Source organism: Anoplophora glabripennis, unplaced genomic scaffold, assembly GCF_000390285.2.
Source record: "Anoplophora glabripennis isolate ALB-LARVAE unplaced genomic scaffold, Agla_2.0 scaffold143, whole genome shotgun sequence".
NCBI classification, from domain to species: Eukaryota; Metazoa; Arthropoda; class Insecta; order Coleoptera; family Cerambycidae; genus Anoplophora; species Anoplophora glabripennis.
The window spans coordinates 418,237-437,301 of NW_019416225.1; the positions used below are offsets into that span (position 1 = coordinate 418,237).

Here is a 19,065-nt window from a genome sequence, read left to right on the forward strand (position 1 = left end):
CGCTCGCACAAAAGCCTCTAACGTGTCGTCGATTTTTTTTTAAAGAAATAGCGTTTACGTCGTCACGATTTCCGTAGCGGGGCGTGTCGCTATCCTATTTTAAAAGTGCTTAGGTCACTGAAAAGAATCGCCCAGAGTAAACAATAGTTTTCACTTTCCTTGGTTCTATTTTATGTATCATTTAGCTAAACGTCGATTTCGAAATTGATAAGCTGTTGCACAAGTGCAGCGAAGCATTATCTTTGTGTGCAATACACATTGTTATTAAATTACTGTGTTAACGCAAATAAATGTGTACTAAGTACCTTTTTGGTTCCCGGCCTTGTGAGTTTTCCCAGCCGTGTGATTAGCGGCTGTTTTCAATGTAATTTGATTAATTTGTCCGTCGCAAAAAGGACGCGGTACCAAATTCTATTATTCTAGAGGTAATGCCTAGGATATGTGTGAGATTGTGAGAAGATACTTCTGAAATTCTGGGCCATTCAAGGTGATTATGTAATTATTGTATTTAGTGGGACAAAATTCTACAAAGATTTTATTAATTTGTTTGATTAAGCTTTATGTCTTTATAGTAGAGTAAAAAGGATAAATTATTGTTTCATATTGAAACTTCGTCTTTGAGTATTTTGAAAAGTGGAAGCAAATTTAATATTTGGAGACAGAATGCAGCTAGAATTACAAATAAAAATAATAATAATAAATGTCTTTATTTAAGATAAGAACAATTGTAGTGTTCATATAAACTATATAGGTGAAAACACCACCACCAACACCATAAGCATACATAGTGCATAAAGAACATACAAAAAGTGGAATTAATATAATAGAATGTAATATGACAAATACACATTATAAATTACGAAATAATAGAACGAGATGAAAATAAGAGGCTTTTGATCTGTTTTTTTGAAAGTAAATACGGAGGACGCATTTTTTATATAAGTAGGCAAGAAGTTGTAAATTCTGACAGCATTGTATAGAAAAGAACGATCATATTGCGCAGTACTATGTTTAGGGACTTTATACCAGCCACAATGTCGAGTAGAACGAGAGTGAATATCGGTACACTTTTTCATAAAAAGTTGTCGTAATTGAAATGAGAAAAATCACGGTAAGCGAACAATCTTAGGAACAATTTTGGCTTTTTTAGCTTCATGGTACATTTAACTAAATGATGGTCAGATATACCCTCCATATTTAAAGCGACAGTATCATTTACTATATTAAAATTTGAAGATACGATTAAATCAAGTAGCGTTCTAGAATTATTAGTGATTCTTGTAGCCTGAGTACACAACCGAAACATGCCATATCTATGTATGAATGACGTTCCGTTTTTGCATGCACTGTTTGTTTTCAGTATTTTATATCTGAAATATATTAGCTATCAACTTTTTTTTATTAAATAATAAATTTGGTTGCCTCTTTACTCAGCTTTGTACTGTTTCTTTAACCTTTGTTTTTCCAAAGCACTTAGAATATCCAAAATGTCACAATCAGAAGTAAAATTAGAGTAAATTAAAACCGTATTGGCCATTGGATGAAGACGTTTTTTAGCTTAGAAACAGTACCATCCTCGAGTGCTTCCATTGTCTAGAAGTTGAAGCCTGAACGGTTGACTGTAGAATTTATTACGACAATATGTCGAGTTGACAAAACAATGGACAAGGTGGGATACGCATAAGTAAAGTGATACAGATAACTTTATGAATAATAATTCGGTTGGGGAGCCGTTCTCGCAACGGCCGGCCCCCCTTCAACATACCAAGAAAGCAATTTGATTTCGTTACAAATATATTTAGTGGAAGTCTACCCACCATCGAAACCAGTGTGTGGCCGAGCACCGGGACATACCTCGGCATTTATATTGCATAATGGGAATGCATTATAAATATTTATTAAAATATAAAGCCTTGGTAATTTCTCGTTGAGACATTAATTTCTAGAGCGACTGTACAATGGATGACCAATGAATTTATAATGCGGGTTCATAAAATAACGCCACAACAATGCATCCCAATGAATTCCGAGGGCATTCTTCTGGTTTTATGGCCGGCAGCGGGCTGCGAGCTGGACATTCGCGATTTTGTATGGTTAATGGACGTCGATGCTCCATTACATAACTCCATTTCCAATAAATTTCGCCCGTTAAGTCCGCGCTAATTTACTGGCTCCGATTCGAGATCAGATGTTAATCTGTAATTGTAAATCTCGCTCGAAGATATTTGCTATCAGCGATGAGTCCTTTCTGCTGGAGGTAATTCCAGATATCGTTAAAAGCGTTTACGTCTGCACCGTGGAACGAGGCGATAAATAGGGCAATGTCAAACAGAACAACAAACAGGTGTATTCGACGAACTCACGAAGCGTGATATCGTAACTCACCACCGTTTGACGTCAATTTTTTTCCTACGAACAGGAAAAACAAATTAGACTGCTCTTAAATATTTATTGAGAGAATAAACCGCACTATATTTAAGTAAATTTTTCCGAACTACTTGCTCCGCAGTTGTTTTTTCCAATTTGCGCTGTTACTATCTTGTTATAATGGTAAATATAGTAATTAGAGCAAAAAAATGATGACAATTTTTCCGTTTGATCAATTACTTATCACTTAGCAACATTCTTTATTTCGTTTGCAAATATTTCATGTTTTATATTTAGCATTATTGACTATAACACTTAACTTCAAGAAAAAAAAATTGGGAAGTTCACTCAACTTTTGAATCTGACCTAATAGGCATTATAGCTTTTTTTCGGGAAAAAAATACTATTAGAAGTTTCTCCGCGGAAAATTGTTCAGAAACGTGTTATAAACAAAATATCAAAAAATCAACTCGAGACTAGTTGGGAAACTTTGTTAAAACAATGGTCAAAATTATGGAAAAGTAGTTTTTTCAATTGCTAATAATTAATGCAATTTTCATCGCGGACACTTGTAATTCAGGCTTTTTTAAGCTTTTTGCACCCTTAATAAGAGGTAAAAATTTCAGTCCAAAAACTTCATTAGCTTGGCGTTGGCGGAATTTGTTATCTAAGAAAATGCTATTTTCAATTGATTTTTCCCAAGCTCACAAGCGTTGTAGGGTTTCGATCATTAGTTGTTTTTTGACCTAAATAGTTGTATTGACATATGCATTTACTGATAATTTAATTTTTCAAATTTAATTTGTTTAAAAATGACTGAAAAAATGTTAATATTTATTATATCGTTAAGCGCGCATGCTAAGCCTCGTCTTCCCTACTCGTTCGCTAGACCAAGTAATAGAACGCATCGCCGCTATCTTCTTTTTCGAAATTAAATAGTTGAATTCACCTTAATGTTAATGTAGGACATGAAAATATAGCTCTTCATGTATACTCTCTCCAAATTTCGGCTCTTAATATTAATAATTAAGGTCACTGCGATTAAATAAATAAAAAAAATTATCTCAGCTTCTAATCAACTTACAACAACGATTTTTTTTTAAAATTCGAAGAAAACTAAAGAAAAGAGGGTAATATTTTATTTTATAATAATTATCTTAACAATTCAATAAATATTAACATTTTTTCAGTCATTTTTAAACAAATTAAATTTGAAAAACTAAATTCTCAGTAAATGCCTATGTCAATACAACTATTTAGGTACAAAAACCCTACAACGCCTGTGAGCTTGGGAAAAATGAATTGAAAATAGCATCTTCTTAGATAACAAATTCCGCCAATGCCAAACCAATGAAGCTTTCGAGCTGAAATTTTTACCACTTATTAAAAGCCTCAAAAATCGTGAATTACAAGTGTCTGCGATGAAAATTGCATTAATTATTAGCAATTGAAAAAAACGGCAATTTTCGACCATTTTTGAGCTCTTGTGCATAAATAAATTATCGGAATTTAATCGGACTTTTTTTCATTTTATAGGTTTATTTAATACCTACTTTTTTGTATAAACTTATTTTCGCTATGAATAATAGCTTTTTTACGTGAGTCAAAAAACCACTTTTCCATAACTTTGACCACTGTTAAAACAAAGTTTCCCAACTAGCCTCGAGTTGATTTTTTGATATTTTATTTATAACAGGTTTCCGAACAATATTCCGCAGAGAAACTTCTAATAGTATTTTTTTCCCGAAACAAGCTCTTTCATGTCTATAATGACTGGGCTATAAGGCCCTTTGTAGAGCCATTACCCTCGAGAAACTCAGCTCGAAAGTATTTAGCCAATCATCAATGTGGAGCGTAATCTAAATTACTACTCATGTTTCGAATTCAACCGTCGAAACTGTCCATAGAGCCACAAACCGCACCTAACACCCATCTTACGATGTAAACTGAATAGCAGTCTTTGAGAATCCACGGACCCCAGTAATGTAGACTCTGATTGTGAGATCTTGCAGTTATTTAACCAGAGGTAAGTCTCTGGCCAGTGTGAGTACACGCGCCGAAATCAAGCCTGTTCATTGCTTTTCAATAAATTTTAATAATGCCTCAAAAACAGTAGAACTTCAAGAAAAAGGTTATACAATAAAGTGCCCTTTCAGAGTCTGTGGTCACAAAAATAGTAATGAAGGTAGTGGACGTCAATTTTCAAAATTTTGATGACATGATTGTAGTTACAATTCCAGATTCTAAAAATGTATGTCACGTACGTTACAATTACTTCGTCTGGTTTCTGTTTTTCACCTAGAAATTCTCAAGAAATTTATCAAGATTAGATTGGAAATTAAAACTGAAATTTCACGCTTTTTTATGCGCTATCAAGCGGGTAGATGTTACAACCAACCAGTCGGCAAGAATACATTTTTTTAATTCCTAATATGATTTCACAGTTTTGGAAACTAGAACATCCTGAAACATATACAGGCCATTCATTCCGAAGAACATCGTCAACGTTACTGGCTAATTACAGGAGTTGATGCATTAATAATCAAGAGACATGATGGGTGGAAATCAGCCACAATTGCAGAAAATTATGTTGCCGACAGTTTAAGTAACAAAAATGAAATAGCCAACAGGATTCTTTACAACGACACTTCAACTCCACGTTCTAGTAGTACGTCGCAGCATGCTGTTTTAATGGATCAGTCAGACAATATTGAGCCTCCGATGACTGAAATGGAGCGGTCAAATCATTTTGAGAAGAATGTGATAATTAGTAAACGCGAGGGGAATAATTATCCAGATTTTATAAATGTTACTAAATGTAATAACTGTACAATTGTGTTAATTTTTTTTTGTATCATCATCAAATGTATATCCTTCTAATGGTATGCTTTAAAACATAACGGATAACACCATAACTTCAGCATGCATCGCCTGTACAGTTTTCTAATCAATATTCAATTCGATATGTGTATTAGATATTCCTTTAAAAAATATCGGTGACATCATATCTCCAAGGTAGTTAGAGGTACCGCCAAAATTTGCATGCATTAAAATCGAGTTTAAGTATTGTTTTTAAACTACTGAGCAGTATGTTTTCACTGAATTCGTTTCACTTAGGCAGTGATAAACTTTTATTTTATTCAAACATTTCTTTCACTGAATCCATTAAATTTTCGATACCTGCTATATTTTCCCTTGAAATAAACTTCTAATCCCAGACGTTCTGAGCCTTCTATTCAAATCGGTGTTTATAATCATCGCATTCAACAAAAAACGCGGGAAAGCCCTACCCACAATGATATTTATTGTAAGTTTTTTAACCTAGAATATCATCGCGTCCGCCCACCGGACTGTTACAGTTTAGAAATGGTCTCTTCTCTTTTCTGCTGTCACAGGAGATCCGTTGAAATACATATATTCAACACACCTTTTTCGTGAAACGTTTCCACACAATAGCTTGATTAATGATATCCTCTAAAGCGTTTCTCTGGATTCATATAGAATTTATAGTCGGAATATGAAATGCACAATCTCGCATTATTTGTAATCATTATTAATCGATTTATCAAACTATTTTCATACGAACAAAACGCGCAGAGAACTCTACCTGTTTATATTTTTCGGATCACGCCTATTAGCGTTCTGTGTAAACGTTTCGGCTTAGAAACGCAAGTCACCTCGCCTCGAACCTCGCGACAGCTGCCCTCTTTTTACTGGAAGCTCCGGCGCAATTCCGGTAAATTAAATGAATTATTTATGAGCTAGTTTCGGCTCGAGTTTTGGGAAAAACTGCCCTCGTTCTGTCAGTACTGCCGAATTTACGACAGGAGTTTGTACCAATTGCTATTGTCGGACGCAGTCCGATGAAATCTTCAATAAATAAGAGCGACCGGATTTACAGATTCGTGTCTCGGTTAAATAAATGACTTTAATAACTGATGAAGTGGTTGATGGAGTCTTGGAAGCGTTACTAAAAATGTCAACATTTACCTGATGGTCTGATTCAGGTTTTCAAGACTTGTATGTGTTTATGACAAGAGTGATGTAATTGGCGATTCATTTTGCATGGTCAGAAATATATATTTATAAATTTTACAAAAAACTAGGTTTAATTAGACAAGAGTTCTTTCAAATACTTGGTTGGCAACTGAATTAGAAAATTGAGATCCAGTTTTCTGCGAAACGATGCATTTTTAGGAATATAATGTATACCTTTTTTAAACAACAGTTTTTTTGTTATTAGCTCCCCCGATTTCATTGAAATGTCATAAAAAAAAACAAATAATCCTTTTTGAAACCGCATTTTGAGTAAGTAAAGCTTGAAATCGTCTTAGACTAAACGTTTTTCAGGGAATAAAGAACGCACCGTAAACAATCTATCGGTCGTCCCATGGGGTTACAGTTCCTGTAAGCTAACCATCAACAGTGTTATTACTTGTATAATTTTTTGCTACTCTAGGAAATTCAATATACGTCGTCCTGTGATTGATCATCTTAGGACGCATATGGGGAGCTGTAAACAAAAACAGTTAAATTTAAAACGTGTATTATATTGCGCGCAGTAGTAAATCACGTTGGCAGGGTATAAAAGCTTGGATGCAACAGGTGAAATACATGCATAAGATGGAGGCTGGCCAAGTGCCTGTTTGACATCTCGTTGTTTATCGCGGCCCCTGAACTGATGGCACGTACAGTGTCATTATATGGCATGTTCTGAAATTGTTGCTAACTCAAAGTTAATAGATGGACAGTAATTTAATTAAAAAGTAACTATTTTCTAAAGTGCAACTTTGTCTTCATAAAGGAGGCTGATTGCTAAAAAGTTACTTAAACCTTTGTTGTTCTCGGGCTAGGTTCTGCGGGAGCAGACCCACCAATAGAACCCTTATGCTTGTCCTGATGTTTATTTCGGTTTTTATGAAAATCATGCTACTGTATCACAAAAATAAAAGACAATAAGACAATTTAACCTTACAGGTCAATTATTGATCAATTTTATTGAAAGATCGGCGATAGACGACAACCGACATAAATATTTTGCCGGACCCCTTCCGCTCGAGCGGCGTTACCGCCACACTGAAAAGATCTAGAGCTCAGGTGTCAATTATAATCCATTATGAAGCCTCACGAAGCCTGGCATCGGGTTGATACAATTTTTCGATGGTATCGCGACCAACAATGCATTTATTCGATAAATCACTCTAAATTACCGGTTCGTTGAGGAGCGTTTATCTTTTTGAAATGGTGTTGATGCAATCACAAAGGCTTTTCAACGATGGTCGAGTTGCAGAGTGCATGTGTTGGATGGACTCGAGCTGTTCGATATCGGAACGAGTCTTGCTTTTTGTAAGCAAACGTCATTTTTTAATAATCGTCGCTATTACAACGTTAGTGCAGGTTGCAGCAGTGAATATTTACGCCAATGCTATACGTTAATTTTTAATAAGCAGTGGCGGCTCTGGATTTCCATACCAGGGAAAAATTTATGTACAATGTATTTAAAAAAAATTAAATATAATTGGGCAGTTTTATTTTAATTACATTGAAATATAGGGAATATATAAGAAACCATTATTTTTATAGTGAAAGTCTATTCTTCTGCTTTTGTCCGAAATAAACTTTTCAATTACATTTCCTTAAAGTTTGGTATTTCTCGCACAATCAATTTACAATCAATATAAGCTTTTACAATCTTTTAAAAAACACACAAGAAGCAATACATAAGTAATAAAATTTTAGACCACACCTGAAGAAATTACGTTTAATAAGAAAAAAAGCATTGAATAGCTACTATTTCGTTACGGTAGTAAATATGAGCTACTCCCACTTTGTCTCTCACCGCTGCGTGATGGTAACCATGACCACCGCTGTAAACACTTTACAGATGTAAGTGCTACGTAGGGTTTTTTAAACGAATTTTGCAAGTCGAGTTAAATTGACTGCACATTACATATTTAACATTTCCCTTTTAATGTTTTTCATAATTCTAATCTATTTAACTATGCAGATAACATTGTAAACTAAAATTTAAATTAAATTTTTTTACTATGAATTTTTTTTTTGTAGCAATGAAACAAATGATACAATTTTTACAATAGTTGTAAGTACGTTTACAATTTTGTTAATATTTCACTTTAAAATATGATAAAATTTATTTCTTAAATAAAAAAAAATTAATTAATCGAAACCAAACCGAACTCACGATTAAAAAAAGGTTGTCGCAAGGTAGATAATTTTTTTTGTAACCTATGTAAGTAACAAACACATTGCAATGACATTTTTTTAACTAGTTATGTTGTAACTACAACCCCGTACAAAATTCCGCAATATTTAGAGCATACAAGATCAGTCGACAGCAGAGACCAACTAATTTTTAACTTTAACAATACCGGCATTTTACGAAAAAACAAAAGTTAAAATTTATAATTAAGGGCGTCGTTTCCTTATATATTGCAAAATCGTAACTAAATAAACCAAGTTCAATTTTTACACCAACAGAACATCGATTTAATCTGTTAGTGAAAAAAAAATGTATATTTCTCCAGCAACTTATATGAATTTCTAGCAAAATTTTTTTACAAGATATACTTTTTGAATGGAGGTATATCAGTATTTATACAATACGTATAAAAACTGTTTCGTTAAATAATAAATGTATAATACTTTATTGACAATTTTTTTTTTGTTAAAAACAACAAAATGCCCTCCTTGTGTCATTTAGTTTTATACACAATCTGCAGTATAAAGGTGCCTAAATTTTGGGCTCTAAATATATGTTATTATATATTTCTATACTTATAAAATTTGCATGCAAGTTTCACAAGAATACTGATCGCTAGAGGCAATACCTCTAATTTCTTCAGGACCACAGTAATACCAGGTACGGGTATATATAGCACAATTTCAAGTTAACAATAAATATTTAAATTTGATATTAATATAATACATACATAATTCATATTCATGGCTGGGTTTCTGTCTTGGTATCGGGAATTTGGAAATGACAAAAGCTGAAAATAAAAATTCGTGTCAGAAAATTCAACGCAATGTCATTGAGCTACATAGTTGTTGTTTTAGGACAAATATCTCTCTCATCAGTCATCGCGCGATGCTTTTGTCTTAACAGTTGCCGAGAGGTCAGAAAAGATCCCGATATCTACCATGCAATTAGTCAAAAATATGTTACGCGGCGTGACGTTAGTCCGCAAGTTCTTTTGTTTGGCTAAGTAACGTACATAAAAATCTATTAGAGAAATTCGGCGTTAGCCCAAAACCTCTAATTATCCGTCTGTCTGCCTTCAATCTATTCGATTCAATAACACGTCCGTTGTTTTCTAGACATCGATGGTGATGGAGAGAATGGGATATTAGCGCACGATCAAAGCATGGGCGTACCGAAAAATAATTATTGCAGACGTCTCTATTAACAATATTAATGTCTTATTTAAATTAATTATGTAAATGATCCACAGTAATTATGCGCCTTTCTCCTTCTGGACGAGGCTGTGGAAAAAGCTGCTTGATTAGTGACGTGGAACGTTAATTCTTTAGTTTCAATTTCGGTAGTTAATAAATAAGTACTGCTATTTATAAAAAAATGTAATCCTCTTTATAAAGACGGTATTTTCACATGAACATGTTGGTTTTGATGAACTTCGTTGTCTTTGAAAATATTGGAAATCCCAATTATCACCTATTCCATCTTACAGATTTCAAAAATAAGGTCCTTATTTAAAAAATCATAATCTGTACCGGCTCATTGGTGTAATTTTTCACATTTCATTCAACTAATCAGCGGTCGGATTATCTTGAGTGTAAACCCAATGATTTGTTACTGTTATGATGTTAAATAGACATTTGTGCATTTTTCAGTGGCGTCGATTGTCCGTATCCGTTTGTCAGTTCATCTGCTACCATCGTTGTTTCTTTTGCTTGTTTTCACAGATACTCTTTTGGAATTTCGTCGAATTATTGGTGAGTTATAACAGAACCAAAATTTTGAGATTAATAATATTTTTATTTTAAAGAGTATTATGCCGTTTACTTCAGAACAATATGACTTTATTGTAAAGACGAGTCATGGACATATTCCCTACAATACTGTATTGAACAATTTATGACGAAATTTCCAGACCCAAACATTGACTATGACACTTTCTTAAACCGAAATGTGCTACTGTCAAAAGATTTGAAACCAACCACTGCATTTGCAAAAGAAAATCTACCCCGTCAACCACACCACTGAGGTTTAGGGATTTTTATTTCATCTTACCAACCGAGCAGTGTTGGTTGCATATGCTTGCCAGTCAGGTGGCTTGTGAACATTCTCTCTACAAGAGAACCATTTGATTACATGGCGTGGGCTCTTATTCTCGTTCCGAGACTTTATTCGGACTTGTGCAATCATCAAGCGTACGCGAGCTGTAGAGCAGAGCTAATCCTTTTCCGAGAAGCCCATTGAAAATTTGGCAGCGGTCGTGTCGGCAAGAACAAAGGGACCCAGATCTGAATATCAGGTGTGCTGTGATCGATGGGCAGGGTTGCGGGACCCCGACGACCACTAAACGGTGGATCCTCTCGCATCGTGAAGCCTCAATTCAACACCTCCGTCGGCAGATCGAGCCCAGATACCGTCGCGCTGGTCGGTCTCCATCTACTCATTATGTAGTAGGTGGTAACATTTAGCGTCGTGATCGGGTATCTTTATTACTTCGCATTAAAAAAAAAGAATGGTAAGAATTTCGATAATATAAAAATACGCTGGGATTCGAGGGGGAAGCGGGGCAAAACGGTGGGGATTTATCAAGTCTCTTGCTTTCGCGGGAATAATAACCCAACACAACCATAATATAGAACTAAGTGCCTTGTATTACGACAGGTCACGTGTCGCCATCTCTTGTTGACATACAGAAATAAATCTAGCGGTAAATTTAAATTGTTTAGGCGGAACCTTTACGAAATATATTTGTTTCTTTTCCTTTTGTCTTCTACAAACAGCAGATTTATTGGTACAATTAGTAAAATACGAATTAAATAAAAAAATAAACAAAACTATTTCTTTTTCGAACAACCATGGCAAGACTATGACTGAAATTATGAGTCTATAAAAAGTCTTAGATCTTTTATTTTATTTTATTTTTTGTTTTGAGACAATTACAAATTGTATAACAATAGTCACTTGTGCGAATAGCAGATATTTTAAAGTAAAAACAAATGTAACTTTACTAGAAAGCAAAAAACTCACCCAAGGAATAAAAATAAGTATAATTTTAACTTTACTTTAAATTGATAAAAAGATACTTTATCTTGTCTTAATTCAATAGGTTATTTATTAAAAATTTTAGGCCCCAAATAATTTGGTGACTTATTGGTAATTGACAATTTAGAAAAAGGTACCCGAATATTATTTTTATGCCTTGTATTTACACCATGTATGTCACTACTTCAATAAAATTTTTGCATATTTTTCAAAAAATAAATACACATCAAATATAAATAACGAACTTAAAGTTAAAATTTTGTCCTGTTTAAAAATATCTCTACAGGTATGTTCACTGGTTACACCAGCAATATTGCGCAAAATACGCTTCTGTGAAATAAAAACAGAATGTGAGAGGGTGGAACCACCCCAAAAACAGACATCATAACGAAGACGTGATTCTACTTGAGCATAATATAAATGAATTAACTGATTTTTAAATAAAAAATTTACTGAACTCAAGCTGGAAACGAGATGGTTGCAATGCACTTTCCAATTAAGGGTTTCGTCGGAATAAATTCCCAGAAATTTAACACTGCCTAAAGCGTCATTCTTAATGATACAGTTATTAATTTTTATTGTTAGGTCGTCACATTTTCTCTGTCTGTTATGAAATCTTATCATTTGCGTTTTATTTACATTTGAATATAAATAGTTCTGATTAAGCCATGCACATATATTTCCTATAACATGGAAATTTATTCCAGGTTTCGAGAACTGCCCTTCAATTCTCTGTACGACCATTTTTCACCTAACTACAGTCTGTCAAAAATCACGGAAAAATTTCGGAAATTCTTATGACCCTTTAATTGTTTGCGTTAGTGTGTTAGGATTGAAACTATATACATACTATTATAATTAATCCAAGACTAACTTCTTTCTAATACCATAGAAGACTGCCCCCATCTCCCCCACAGATCCACATGTGCAACCGCATTAGCAGAGATATGTAATTACATGCTACACGGCTATTTTCCGGCGTGAGCTTTGCGTCCTTGGGGAACCCCTCGATCCCTGGACCCCGTCGATCCCCAGATTACCAATTCCCTCGGAATTAAACATTCACATCATTCGGGGGTCGCACCGTTCGACACAGTTACGTCACCGCGATTGCCTCTGCGTTTGCAAACGAACACACAACGCCGGTCCGTTTTGAAATCGCCAGCTCGGGGAATATTAATCAGATGTCAAAATATAAAATTATTTTCAAATGACCCGCGTACGTGGACGGCGTCGGCGATTCGTAATTGTTTCTGTTGCACGATACGTTGAGGGGATTTCTAGGGCGACCGCGATTAAGGAATTCGATTGAACGTAAGCCCGCTGAAAATTATGTAAGGAAGGACATGAAGACAGAGAAGGTAAATTGCAGACGTTACTAAAAATTAGAAAAAATTGTTTAAATCAGAAGTCGAGAACTTGTGCAGGAGAAGGGGCGGAGTATTATTATTTAATAAATCGCATTTATATGCATCTACAACAAAAAAACCCTCAGTTTGTTCACAATAACAATGGTCAGTTCAGTATAATTTTCATTAATTTTGTCTGTCATTTTGTTACGGGAATTTTATGGAATTTTGCAATTTACTGTATTTTGGAGAATGTGTATATAAATTTTCACTCTATTTTTTTACAAATTTTATTGCTTATAGAACCTCAGGACCCTCATAACAGCGAGCTTTATCTTACATGTTTTGTGTTTGTATAAGTGGAGAATTAATTTTTTAGACAAAGATTTGATCAAGCGTCATTGCCAAAACCGGCACGTATTTGCAATCTGCTCCTGCCAATACGTTAAATGGCAATTCCATGTCAGATTAATAGGTACAGCGACCGGCCGGAGGAATGTTAAAACATTATTGATTTACAAACGTGAACAAATAATCTGATTTATGGTGTCATTTATCAATAATTCAGAATAAGTTGGACCATCCTTTCTTTATTAGTTTTAGTTCATTAGTTTTTTTGAACTACCATAAATCTTTGTAGCACAGGTTCGTCGTTAAGTTTTTACTCATTAAAAAAGGGATTAGGAAATAATTGAAGAGGACTTGTCGAAATGCCGCAGAATGTGCCAATAAAAATTGTTTATTGCTTTTTATCGTGGTCATAACGATTATTATACAATAGGGTCGTTCGCCATTTATTAATAACTTTTGTCAGATGATTTATGTACAATGTTTGATATATAGATAGGCATTCGCTTATTCCATATTTCCGGAATAACGTCATCATTTATTTAGGACCTTCAAGCTACAAAAATGCATGATCCTTCAAACTATTTACCCATTTCCGTCAATTCTTATTTAATTTAATTAATTATTATGAGAGAAAATGTTATTGGAGGTATTGATATCTAAAACAGAATCAACTTGTTTTGCTTTCAGTGCAGGGGTGCCTCAGGGATCTGTGCTTGGACCTGTATTATTCTTATTTTATGTTTACGATGTATCCAGCTCAGTAGATAATTCGTTATTATCTATTCCGTTTGCTGACGATACAAACATTAATGGACAAATTCTTGTTTTAAATCAAATGATTGACGAAACCAAATAAAAGGAATCGACGATGTAGGGTTTTTTCTTTCGAAATTAAATTTAAAGTAAATTTAAAACAAAAACTATAATTTTTAGCTTTTCTAACTTCTTTTTAGGAGGATCTTTAAATTTCAAGTTATTCTAGAATCGCCATACAGTTGTTCATATTTGCAATAATGTTTTCTCATTTTCATTTTGCTACAAATATAAACAAGAATCAAAATTCCACCCCTGTATGACTAAACAAGGAATGGGGTGGGATACTAGGGTGTTAAATTTTATATCGCATTAATTAAAAAAAAACAAGTTTTTAAAATTAAGAAGCTTTAAGCATAAAGTCATGTCAATTTGTATAAATAAAGTTTAATATAGCCTAGACGAATTTTTAAATAATAATGCACTTTTTTTGTTTTATGTATTTTGTGGTACATTATTTTATTCACGGGTAACTTTCAATTATTTAACGTACACATTATTGATTTTGCATTATAAATTTTACTTCATTTTATAAGTCTATATACCATAACTTATTTCAGTGCTGAAAAAATGCATTCAGTTGTATTTATGCACTATCAAATACAATTGAAGACAAGGGGAAATCTTCTAACGGACGCTCCTGGATGTCCCTCAAGGATGTTTACCTAAGGCGGTGTTATAAATGATAAACAACGCGAAACACGTTTTTGCGCCTCGCTTACGGTTAATTTTGGTGAATCTTCATTTAAATAGAACACATTCGCTTAATTAAAACGGCTAATATAACAGCGACGGGCAACAGTATGCATAATTAAACGTTTATAATTGTTTTAGATGTTGAGATACAGATTGACATTTCGAAATGTCAGGAATACACCGGCAACACGAAACGTAATCACGATTAGCGATATTTTTTATGCGGATCTACAATAATTATGCCAAATGAGAGATCATAACATTTAAATATGATGCGGAGATTATGTTCGAATGCGCTCTCCAAAGCCGGCCGCGATTCTTGGGAAACTTATTTAATGGATTTGTTTGTTGAGTCGCTCTTGGCTGGATTGCAACGCCCTCTGTGGCTGCTCTTATATTCTTTTGTGTGCGTGCCTTTCTTTGTTTATTTGGCCCTTTTTGCCACCTTCGAACATTTTAGAAACGAATCCAATTAAATGTTGCTCCAAAACGATCAGTTAAGAAGTATTTTTGAAGAATAAAACAAAATTATAGCCATTACTCATGTGTTTTAGGTAAATAAGGTGAAACTTAGAGTTAAAACTGTTAAGCTACTCTTGACATCCTTGTTTCTTTTACGGACTACTATGTAATTATTCATTATTTATTTTTATGATGTACTGAAATCCCAAAGCGTAATTATTTGAAATTAGTGAAATATAAAAAAAGTAATTAAAAAATTACTTTTCTAAGATGCAGTTAATTGTTGTCTGTAAAACTGGAAATGTCCATATAGAATATTAATGATTATTAACAAATTTTGTACGCAATTTAGTTATTTTCCCCATTTTGAAGAAGAAATCTGATCAGTTTTTCTTTATTTTAGAAAATCCCTCACAGAAAAGGGGCAACATTGCCTTTAGATGACTAAATATCTACTACAAATTGAGCAAAATCAAAGTTTTCTACAACGTTTCTTTGTATCAACTAAATAACCAGAGAATACATCAACTAACTTTGACAGTACCGATCTATTACCAACGCAAACAATTAAAATGAAGTTCTACTGGACGCGACGAAGAAAGCTGGTTAGCAATAACTCACGGATTACCTTTGGCTCCGAACGATTTCCCTCTAAGTAGTAAAACGCGAAAAAAATACCTCACCGTTATCCATTTTTCCACTCTGTCGGCACCTAGCGATTGTATGCAACATTGTACGGACATATTAGCCTTAACGCTCTCGACGTGAGCGCGCCAAAGCGCTGGATACCTGTTTAAACACAATAAAAAGCGAGTTACTTCGATTTGAGCTGTTTACATATCTCGACATGTAAATTTTCTCCGAATTCCTTGTCAGACGAGAATTACAGACAACAGAATCGTGAATGGCGTTCGTTTACAGTTATTAGTGCACTCTGCCGGCATTTTTTCGTTACTTATGGGTATCGGTTTTGCATAAAGTGCTCAGATTTCTGTCAGATGACAGTTGTTGTTACCATAAGCCAGTAAAAATACTGGTTTCAAAAGTAAATGTAGCAGTGACGATGGCGACTAAATAAATTATGAAATATTTTTCAAAACCATTTGTAAGGTTTTAATACTGTACTCAAGTTCGTACAGTGCAATTTTTTATTGAATGCAGTAGTTGTCTATTTGTAAAATGTCATGTTTCACTACTTATCGGATTTTCACAAAATAACCGAATTTTAACCAAAATCTGTTCCAGCTTCATAACTTGTCCACAACGACGGTCGTCACAACGAGACAGGAGTTTCTTAAGGAAACTAATTTTCCAATATCAACGCGGAGACCATTGCAGGACTCTTGCGGACCCAGCCTGTACTGTGATCGGACGTCCACCCGATTACTATGCAGTGTAAATGCGTCGAAGGGTACATCCAATCAAAATTCATGACAGTACTCTGTATGTTTAGAGATTTTTTTGGTAAAAATTTCCTCAGACTAATAGAGATCGTCGTTTATTATACCTCTGAGCTACTCCAGAAGAATGGGCCGTAAAATCCGTCAGAAGACATTTGTGTTACTATGTTAATGGCATCAGCAATAAATGAGCGTTTCGTCTTCACGTCTTTCGTCTTTTGTCCCGTCCCTCGCACAGTTAAAATAATTAAGACATTTAAATCCCCTGTTACGAAATTTTAATTACCGGATTTTTTGCGTTCCGTCTAGGAAAAACTACAACGGGAGTCAGAACAATAGGTGCCCATAAACCCACCGCAAAATTAATATTCCATTACATAAACGCAAACAGGCGTTTTACGATTTCAAATTATAGAAATTAGCGATCGTTTAAACGAGACCCTGTTTCCAATTACGATTTTTCCTCTAACACTTCGAACTGTAATTAACCGTACATTGTATGGACTCTTGTGCGTTAAGAGAAAGCGAGCGTAAATCATCTCCACTAAATGTCGCGAAATATTTATTATCATGGGTTCAGGATTTTTTTTATGGAATCTGTTACGCCACTGTTATTGTTCTACGTGTAGAAAATCAACGCACTTTTTGCCGGCCTCTGCCGCAGATGCACGCTGTTGCAACATTTATTAGCTATAAATCCTTTGATACCGCATTAAAAGAATAAATTAAGTAACAATGGTTCGGGCGAGGAGTTCGAGGTGCCTCCGACAGATGGCGCCTGCTGTAGCGTAACTCGGTCCTGATAGCAATGTCTTTCACTGTAATATACAATTCTTCAAAAATATGGATTACTTTCATCACAATTGATATTTGTACCTGTGTTTGTAATAGAATCCTGCTAAATAAATAAATAAAATGTATAATAAATTTTACCATACCTTCGAGATTTTATGTGAAATTATTTAGAGAAAAATGTCTAAACTCACGTTGAGGATATGCACAGCTCTTTGTCATCTATGGCTTTTGCGCTTTTCATATTATTATTCTATTTCTATAAAATTTTTAACCATTTATTTGTATTTTGATAATTATATTCTTCAAGCAAAAGCTACAACACCAAAATTAGAATGCTCTCGGAGCAATTAAAATATTTAAAAAAATTATCCAAAAACTTTCATTATTTTACCTTTTTTTCATCAATTATTGCTATTTTACAACATCGGTAATAAATTTAAACATTTTTAACTTGCAGTATATTGTGCAAATTTAAATTCTAAAACTTTTTTCCATTTCAATATTCTTCCAAAATGCATAGGTTCCAAGATATAAGTAAAAAACTTGGATAAAATAGGTATTTTTAAAAATTTTTTAAACATTTTTGCAATTTTGAAAATGTTCCGGACCTCGCCTAGATCTAGGGATCTACACTTTTATTATGTGAGTTGTACTAAAGGTATTACAGCAAAAATTAGCTTACCCCCTCTTACATCCAATTTCGACAGATCCGCCCTGGTATTCGTTTCGACAATAGCTTAACAATAACTATAAAATTGGCCATTTTTTTCCTAGTTCAATACTTTTTCAACTATTTTTATAAGTAATCCTTACACCTTTGATCCGAAAAAATAACTTGTTCTGAACTAAATTGTCCATTACATAAAAAAAATACAAGAGCGAATTACAAACTTATGTATACATACATACTGTAAACAAGATCAAAGGTGCAGTTTTATTGTTCTTGTAAACAGTTTAAAAGCACAGTTGAAATTTACATAAAGAACGATAAACACTTGGCGTACATCTCTAAAGGCTTTTACACACGTTCAAGTTGCAAATAAATAAAAATTTGGCTAATCATTTGCATAACAGTTATTATAGATATATTTACTAGTAGCAATTTCTGATAAGGCCGTTAGACCTTATGTCCCATAAAATGTTCCCACACCAGTTCTTCCTCTTCCTTTCCGTGTCGCAAATCAGGATCAGTATGGCGGTCATTAATATTCCGCTGAGCAGTAACATTTTAGCATTGAACAAGTTGTTAGTCGTTTTTTTATGACGATTCTGATTGAGTTAACATATAGTCTACACGGACGTATATTGATTTTCGTTTTATGGTGTTTAAATTATGGCAATAAACCAGCTTTATGGCGCCCGAAAAATGTCGAGCATGCGGACTAACAACCTAATCGCATTTAAAAAACCTTTAATAGACACCATAAAATAAAATATCCCCTCGTTTAAATTTGGTTAGTACATGATTTTGTTAAACTGTACGATTTTATGTTTGGGTGTCCAAGTTTTTAGTACGGAATAAATTTCAGTGGTTTTTATTGTATGAAAGATGGGATCAGGAGATGTTTTACGA

General features: G+C 34.0%; 1 protein-coding gene across 2 annotated transcripts in view; it reads right to left on the reverse strand.

Annotated features, from left to right (window-relative positions):
* The window catches only part of LOC108909408 (knirps-related protein-like), a 51,499-nt gene that overhangs the window by 22,491 nt on the left and 9,943 nt on the right, over positions 1-19,065 (reverse strand). The window contains exon 2 of one of the 2 annotated variants that reach the window (XM_018713742.1): positions 9,318-9,377. The exons of the other annotated variant lie outside the window; for it this stretch is intronic. Coding sequence (XP_018569258.1) covers positions 9,318-9,332 — 15 coding nt within the window. The 5' untranslated portion in view covers positions 9,333-9,377. The remainder of the gene's footprint in view (positions 1-9,317; positions 9,378-19,065) is intronic. 2 annotated transcript variants of the gene reach the window in all.